Here is an 8,426-nt window from a genome sequence, read left to right on the forward strand (position 1 = left end):
CAAACAAAATTCCATATTGATTAGAGAACGAAGTGATCGTGAGTATTAAGTCAGGACAATTATCTCCATTAGTACGAGGTCTTTTGGGATAAAACAAAAAACATACCATTGTACAGATATGTGGAGGTTCGTTATGCTTATCAATTGGTAAGAGCCATAGTCTTAACAATATCTTAGAGCAGATTGGTTCATGAGGTCCCCGTATTAGATGGTAAAGGAAACTCACAATCTTAATAAAATACATGGTCCACTCCATGTGAACAATATTTTTCACATCGAAACAAGAATCTTTCTAGAAGAAATTCCTAATAGAAAGCTTAGATGGGGAAATCAAAATTGAATGAGAGGTATGTGACACGATGTTTCCTTCCTTGAGGGAAAAGAAGACAAGACTTGAGTGTTTACGTCAATGAGCAAATGGAAAAAGGTGGATTTAAGATTATTGTATGTATATAAACTTCTTCTACAAATCAAACAATGAAATCCCTCTCTCTTTTTTGAGGATTGCATTCCAAAATTCCCCAATGGCCAATTCCAACACTCTGCCTCTCTATGAAAAAGTTGGAATCAAAAGAACAATTCATAGAGCAATGGATATTACAATATTATCCCTCTTGATTATACTCCTCAGCTATCGTATGTTGTTCATCCACAGCCATGGCTTGTGTTGGCTCCAAGTCATTGCCTTGTCGTGTGAGTCATGGTTCACTTTCATCTGGATCCTCCTCGTCGCCACCCGTTGGAGCTTTTTCGACTACAAAACATACCCTCACCGCCTTCTCAAGCGGTAACTTTACCTCTAAATTTAATATTGTAAAGATCAATGTATGGTTATACTATTAATTTTTATTAATTTGTGGAACAAGAAATGATAATCTTTTCAAAACTTGGCCTAATATTAAAATAGAATATCCTTGCTGAATCATGGCCACAGGAATTTATGCTACTCACAGCCACAAGTACATGAGTGACAAGGGTTTTTTTTTTCCCCTTTGAGAACCGAAAAAAAAAGGAACTTGAATTTTTAAGTGATAGAAAAGTGTTTATATAAAAAATTTCATGATAAAAAAAGGCTCGTTAAAAAATCAATAATAAAATTAAGGTGATGTTTAAGATTTATTAAAAATATATAAACTAAAATTAGATATATTGAAAATATTAAGATTTCAAACAAAATATTAATTTAACTTAAATTGTAAAATAAATTCATCATTCCGTCCTCATTTGTTTGTCATAATTATTTTATTTTGATGGTTGGAAAATAATGTAGGGAGGAGGAGCTTCCACCGGTGGACATATTCGTGACCACGGCGGATGCAGAGCTGGAGCCGCCAATAATCACCGTCAACACGGTGTTGTCTTTGTTGGCAGTTGATTATCCGGCTGAAAAACTTGCTTGTTACGTCTCCGACGACGGTGGTTCTCCGATTACCTTCTATTCTCTGTCCGAAGCGCTGAAATTCGCTAGAATTTGGGTTCCTTTTTGCAAGAAGTACAAGGTTCAAGTTAGAGCTCCTTTTAGATTCTTTAACAGTAATAATAATAATGACGACGATTATTTAGTCTCCGATAGCTCGCCGGAGTTCCGCCATGAGTGGAAGAAAATGAAGGTAAGATTTTTTTTGAGAAAAAAAAAAGTTATTTAATATATTTATAATTGTCTTTATTGTTTATTTTACAAATATTTGTTGGGGGGGATTAAATTGTGTTTATTGTTTGTTTGTACGAGCAGGAGGAGTACGAGAAGGTGAGGCAGAGAATTGAGGAAGCTGCCCTACGTGACCTGACCGGAGAGCTGCCCCACTTTTGCAATATGAAATCGAATAATCACCCTCCCATTATTAAGGTTATTTCTTTATTTTGAAGGAAATGAAATAATATTGAGGTTATCGACTATTGTGATTAATGGAAAAAATATAAAAATTACAGGTGATATGGGAGAACAAGGAAGCAGCTTATGATGGATTGCCTCATTTAATTTATGTATGTAGAGAAAAAATACCCAAACATCAACATCACTACAAGGCTGGGGCCATGAACGTTTTGGTATTTTTCTTCTTCTTCTTCTTTCACCTTCTTATTATATTACAACCATATCTTATAAGGTTTTCCACACCTCACCCATGTTTTTATTCACTATATTGTCATATATTATTTATTACATTGTTAAATAATTTTGTCTTCTTGTCGTTTTTTTTTTATCTCCCATCTTTTAATACCCATTGCGAAAATACCCTCATCTCTAGGTTTTGGATTTAGTTTTCTTTTGTTCCTAAATTTTAAAATATTATACTTTTAGTATTTAAGTTTTAGGTTTAGTTTCAGTATTTTAGTCTCTAAGCTTTAAAATACACATTTTTATCTATTTGTTTCAATTTATTCTCTAGATTTTGAGATTTAAACTTTTAGCCTCAATTTTAATTTTCCTTAATTACTCAATTCTCATATTTTGTTTTAATGTTTGTTAATTAATTTAAATGAATTATAATTAATTAATTAAGTTTCACTATTCTTCATCAACTAAAAGTAAATTTAAAATTTCACTTTATAATTATTTTAAGAAAAATTTTCACAGACAGAAAAAATGTCAAACTATTTACAGAAATAGCAAAAAAAAAAAAAACACGAATAGACTTTTATCAGTGTCTATCCATAATATCAATGATAGATTTCTATCAGTTTCTATCATTGATAAACATTGATAAACTTCTATTAGCTTCTATCAGCTTCTATCAAATAAGATTAAATTTTTCTATTTTGTGTAAATAGTTTTCCTTATTTTTCTATTTTTGAAATTTTCACTTATTTTAAATTAATAACTAGACATTGATGTCAAAGAATAAAAATGAATATTCAGTGAAAAATTAAGATTAAAAATATATATCTTGAAACCCTTAGGATTAAATTGAATATTTTGAAACTTAGAGACTAAATTGATATCAAACTCAAAACTTAAGGACTAAGAGTAAACCTAATGACCAATTTGAAACTAGACCAAAAATCTATTGATAAAAAAAGTATTTTTTCCCAAGACTTTATTGAAAAGAATCAGTTTTTTCTACGGGTAGTATTGATATAATTATATTTATCATAATCCATCAGCTTAATCTTTCGAGTCGAGACAATTACTTTTTTTTTTTTTTTTTTTTTTTTTATCCTTTATGATTGTGTTATTCGTATTTAATGTGCAGACTAGAGTATCTGGATTGATGACGAATGCTCCTTATATGTTGAACGTAGATTGTGATATGTTTGTGAATAATCCCAATATTCTCTTACATGCTATGTGTCTTCTTCAAGATCCAATAATTGACAAAGAATATGCTTTTGTTCAATTTCCTCAAAGTTTCTACAACGGACTTAAGGATGATCCCTATGGAAACCAATTTCATGTTCTGCTCGAGGTAATGTTACCTAAAAAGCAATATTCTTTGAGTCTCTAAATTTTCAACAATGAATTTGTTTAATCCCTAATTTATTAAGCAATACATGACGTATCATTTTTATTTTTAAGTTTATAATTCGTGGAGCGACAGGGCTTCAAGGCCCGTGCTACATGGGGACAGGATGTATTCATCGACGAAAAGTCTTGTATGGTCAATCTCCAGATGGTACAAATATTTTTGGTAATTTATTTTTAAACAATTAAGTTCGTTTCCACGTAATTTTTAACATGAAAAATTGAATTTATAACTTTCAAAATCAATTTCAAACATATAATCCAAACTTGATTTAATTGGTAGGAGGAAGTGATGTGAACAATGATGAGTTATTGCAAAAGACATTTGGAAAATCTGAGAATTTAAAGAAGTCAGTCATTCATACTTTAAGAGGTACTACACATTATCCAACGACTCGTCCATTGGACTCCCATTATTCCCTAGGAGCATTGAAGGAGGTTGCAAGTTGTGATTATGAATACAATTCTAGCTGGGGTGCAGAAGTATGCTTCCAAACCTAATTAACTATATACATATTTTTTTCTTGGTTCTTCTTCCAATAAAATAAAGTGGTATTGATATATATATATATATGTTTATTTTTGGTCAGGTGGGTTGGGTATATGGAAGTGCAACAGAGGACTTGTTAACCGGAATGACAATACACAAAAAGGGTTGGAAATCAGTTCTTGTTTCACCAAATCCAAAGGCATTTTTAGGATTTGCTCCTTCAGGAGGGCCAACTTCTCTAAGGCAACAAAAGAGATGGGTTACTGGCCAACTTGAAGTTTTATTCAGCACAAAATCTCCCATTTTTGGTCTTATTTTTGACAAACTTCAACTTAGGCAATGCATGTTCTATCTTTGGATTTCGCTTTGGGGAATACGTTCCATTCCTGAGCTTCTCTATTCTCTTCTTCCTCCTTATTCTCTCATTGCCAACTCTCCTTTCTTCCCCAATGTAACTTCTTTTTTCTCAGTCTCTTCTCGCATAAATTTTTCTAACCCTCTTTTAATATAATATTCATCTGAATCTAAACTCACTGTAGGTACAACAACCAGCTGCATGCATACCACTTTTACTCTTTGCCATCTACAACTTGCAACAACTATTACAATACTTGGAGGTTGGGCAATCAATTAGGGCTTGGTGGAACAACCAAAAAATGGGAAGAGTAAACACAATGTCTGCCTATTTATTTGGATTTATAGGCATTTTGCTTAAGCTTTTAGGTTTATCAGAAAATATGTTCGAGGTAACAAAGAAGGGATCGTCTTCTTCAAATGATGATGGTGAAATGGAAGAAGATTCGAGTCGATTCACATTTGATGATTCATCGTTGTTCGTGCCAGCCACGACAATTTTGATAATACAGTTGGTGGCACTTTCAATCGGTTTGTTGAGATTAGTGGAGGCAAATCATGTTATTGAAGAAGTTATGGTGGGGGAGATGATATGCAGTGTGTGGTTGATTTTGTGCTTTTGGCCATTTTTGAAGGGGATGCTCGCAAAGGGAAGATTTGGAATTCCTTGGCCAACCTTGTGCAAGTCTATTTCTTTGACATTATTGTTTGTGTCCGTTATGTTGAAGAACTAAGTAGTGTAAGAGTTTAATTATGAACATTTATTACTTTTTTTTAAGGATATTTACAAATTCCATAATTTCAACATCAAGAGACTAAATTGACACGGATTAGTAATTATAATAGGGATCTAAATTTTATTGTATATTAATTAATTGGAATGGAAGTTAATGTAGTAGATTGTATATGATCTAGATTATATTGACATCAATAATTACCACCAAAAGGTTGATAATTTGATCTCACTCTGCAATTGTGAATTAAAAAAAATATTTGCTAGATATATTGTTTTTGTTGAAATATTGCTATCAATAACCATGGTAATGCTGACCCATTTGGTGATGTGGAAGCCATGTGAGCTAGCCACTCTAGTCTGCTGCTGAAAAGGCTTCTAGAAGATCAAAATGGACCTCATTAAAATGGCCCGGATCAGCCCGCTCCATTCTATTAGAATTTTTGGCAGTTTGTTAGATTGACATCTTTTATCTGATTCGTGCCCGTGATAAAATGATGTTGCGCTTCTCTTGCTCCTTTAGAGCTTCTTGTGTGCGTGCAACTGAAGAAGATACAGACTGAATTAGAGAGTTGAGGGAAATCAGCCATAGTTGAGAGAGAATTAAAGCTTGGTCAATGCCGTTTTCTGTAAAACATATCTTTTCAAGACTAAATTTATCTTCACTTAAGATGTCTCTAAGAAAATGATATCAGATGTCTATATACTTCGTTCTGTTGTGGAAAGTCTTATTTTTAGACAAATATTGGTTGTCATAGAATACTTTAACAATGCTGTCATTTTGAACTAAATCATATAGCTTCTTTAAATGCACCAATAGCAACAATATACTCTGATTCTATTGTTGATGAAGCTACAACACTTTGCAATGAAGTTTTCCAACTATTAGAGATATTCTTTTATCACAATCAATAGCAATGTCAGCATCAACATACCCAATTAAGTTGTTGCTATGACTACATTTATCTTGAGTATACATCATGACAAAGTTGATTTTACATACCCCAAGATCCACTTGACAACATTCCATTGTTCTCTTCTAGGGTTTGTCATGAAACGACTAACAACACACATTAAATGAGCCAAATCTGGTCTTGTGCAAACCGTTAAATACATTAGGCTTCCCACAACACTTGCATAAGGGACATTGTTCATATTACATTTCTATTCGTCATTTTGAGGAGACTGTACAGAGGACAAGTTAAAATATTTTGCCAAAGGGGTTGAAATGCCTTTGCAACGGTTCATATTAAATTTAGCAAGCATCTTTAAAGAATATGATTCCTGAGATAGAACAAGTATTCCTTTAGATCTGTCTCTTTTAATATCAATTCCTAGAATTCTTCTAGCTTGCCCCATTTCCTCATATCAAAATTTCCTTTTAGTTGACACTTAAGATGTTCAATTTCTTGTCTATCTCTACTTGCTATCAGCATATCATCAACATAGAGAATCGATTTTCCTACAACATGCTTAAAGTAAAAAGTGATCTAGGTTGCTTCTAACGAAGCCATAAGATATGATAAATGAGTCAAATTTCAGATACCATTGCCTTGGAGATTGTCTGAGACCATATAAGGACTTCTTTAAAAGACATACCTTATTCTCAAATGATTTATCAACAAAAGCGACAATTGGATTACCCTTGATAGGCTTTTGATATGCGAATTTGTGGTAAACCTCATACCATCTTCTTCTTCGACAAATCTTCTAGACTTCCAAAATTGAGGTGCCCGAACCATAGATGCCATAGCCAAGAGAGATCTTCATAACACGTCTTCAAGCATTTTGGAACATTATTATATATATTCAAAGGAAACATTCGATTTTTGGTCATGGAGACTTTAGCAATAAGCCTCTCATGATTATCCTTCAAATACAAACAATTGTTTTTCATTTGAACTTCAAAATCTTTCTCTAACAATTGTCCTACACTCAATATATTATTTTTTACATTGGGAATGTAATAAACATTTGTGATATATTGATTTTCTCTATTTTTTATCCGAATGATAATTTTACCTATTCCTTTGATGGCGGCCAAAGAATTGTCTCTAAAGGCATTATTACCTTTCTCCATCTTGTTCAACTCCACAAACATCTCGCGTTTTCCACACATGTGATTCGAGGCTCCTGTGTCAAGATACCACATACTATCTTGACTCTTTTCTTCTCCCTTTGAAACCATAAATAAGGTTCCATTCTCCTCTGCATAATTGGATTACCCTTGATAGGCTTTTGATATGCTAGCAATTGATCGATCCTGATGCTTTCGATCAATCGACTCTATTTGAGATGAGTAACACTCATTCGCATAATGTCCATATTTGTTACAATTATAACATTTTACCTGAGATTTATCTCTCCCGGACCTTCCACCACGTCTTCCACTACCTCGACCTCCTCTTCCTCTTGAGGATTCAGATGAGTTTTGAGAAACATTGGTGTTGGCTTCACCTCTTCCACCATGGCCTCGACCACCACGACCTCTTCCACGTCCACGACTATTCTTCTCCTTGATTTTGAGTTGGAGAAGTTGTTTAATGGTCTTTGTTTGCTCCATCCTCATTTTCTTTTTCTCCTCATAGGCTTGTAACGAGCCTATATATTTTCAATTGTCATGTTCTCGAGATCCTGTGTTTCCTCGATCATCGTGTCGATAATCTCGAACTTTGTATTTAGGCTTCGTAGAACCTTCTCCATGACACGAACATCGGTGATTTCTTCACCATCCCGACTCAATTGGTTGACGACAGCCATTACTTTTGTGTGATAATCCACTATCACCTCCGTCTCCTTCATTTGTAAAAATTCAAACTCACCACGTAAGGTTTGCAACCGTACCTTTTTCACACGATCAGCTCCTCTATGAGTCGATTGGAGCTTGTCCCATGTCGCCTCTGACGCCTCCGCATTGGTAATGGTCTCAAACGTATCTTCGTCCAGCGATTGATACAAGATATAAAGGGCCTTCTTGTCCTTCTTTCTTGTCTCCTTTAACGCATCTCTTTGCGCTTGATTGGCTCCAGCTTCTACCTCTTGGAAACCGTTCTCTACGATCTCCCACACGTCTTGTGCTCCTAGTAACGCTTTTATCTTGATGCTCCAATTGTCAAAGTTGAGCTTGGTAAGCAATGGTAGTTGAAGTGAACCTATCCCACCGTTGGCCATTTTTCTCTCAATATTTTCTACTAGCTCTGATACCACTATGTAAGAAAAAAAAAGTGGAGGACAAATATGAAAAATGAGAGATATATTTTCCATTCAACTAAGCATGCCTTTATATAGGCTTACAAATATAGCCATAGGAATGCCAATGGTTACAAAAATCTCATAACTCACATAACTTCTATAACTTAAAAATCACTATTGGTTACAAAAAACTAAAG

At 33.9% G+C, this 8,426-nt stretch overlaps 2 protein-coding genes across 3 annotated transcripts; one reads left to right on the top strand and one right to left on the bottom strand.

The window, feature by feature from the left end:
• The first annotated feature begins 323 nt into the window (after nucleotides 1-323).
• LOC120089241 (cellulose synthase-like protein H1) lies at nucleotides 324-5,111 on the top strand. 2 transcript variants are annotated; one of them, XM_039046663.2, is made up of 9 exons: nucleotides 324-787; nucleotides 1,271-1,610; nucleotides 1,733-1,846; nucleotides 1,930-2,046; nucleotides 3,192-3,404; nucleotides 3,515-3,626; nucleotides 3,744-3,943; nucleotides 4,051-4,401; nucleotides 4,490-5,111. In XM_039046663.2, exons 1-9 carry the CDS (start codon nucleotides 447-449, stop codon nucleotides 5,036-5,038), a joined length of 2,337 nt encoding a protein of 778 aa, XP_038902591.1. In that variant the 5' UTR covers nucleotides 324-446; the 3' UTR covers nucleotides 5,039-5,111. The 2 variants fall into 2 exon arrangements, with proteins under 2 accessions (XP_038902591.1, XP_038902592.1); XM_039046664.2 differs by having other exon boundaries at nucleotides 348-787; nucleotides 3,515-3,611.
• Nucleotides 5,112-7,638: 2,527 nt separating this feature from the next.
• LOC150033286 (uncharacterized) lies at nucleotides 7,639-8,208 on the bottom strand. The gene has a single exon (XM_090306363.1). It carries the CDS (start codon nucleotides 8,206-8,208, stop codon nucleotides 7,639-7,641), a length of 570 nt encoding a protein of 189 aa, XP_090162489.1.
• Nucleotides 8,209-8,426: the final 218 nt, after the last annotated feature.

Source organism: Benincasa hispida, chromosome 10, assembly GCF_027475165.1.
Source record: "Benincasa hispida cultivar pf3 chromosome 10, pf3_genome.v1.1, whole genome shotgun sequence".
Taxonomy (NCBI): Eukaryota; Viridiplantae; Streptophyta; class Magnoliopsida; order Cucurbitales; family Cucurbitaceae; genus Benincasa; species Benincasa hispida.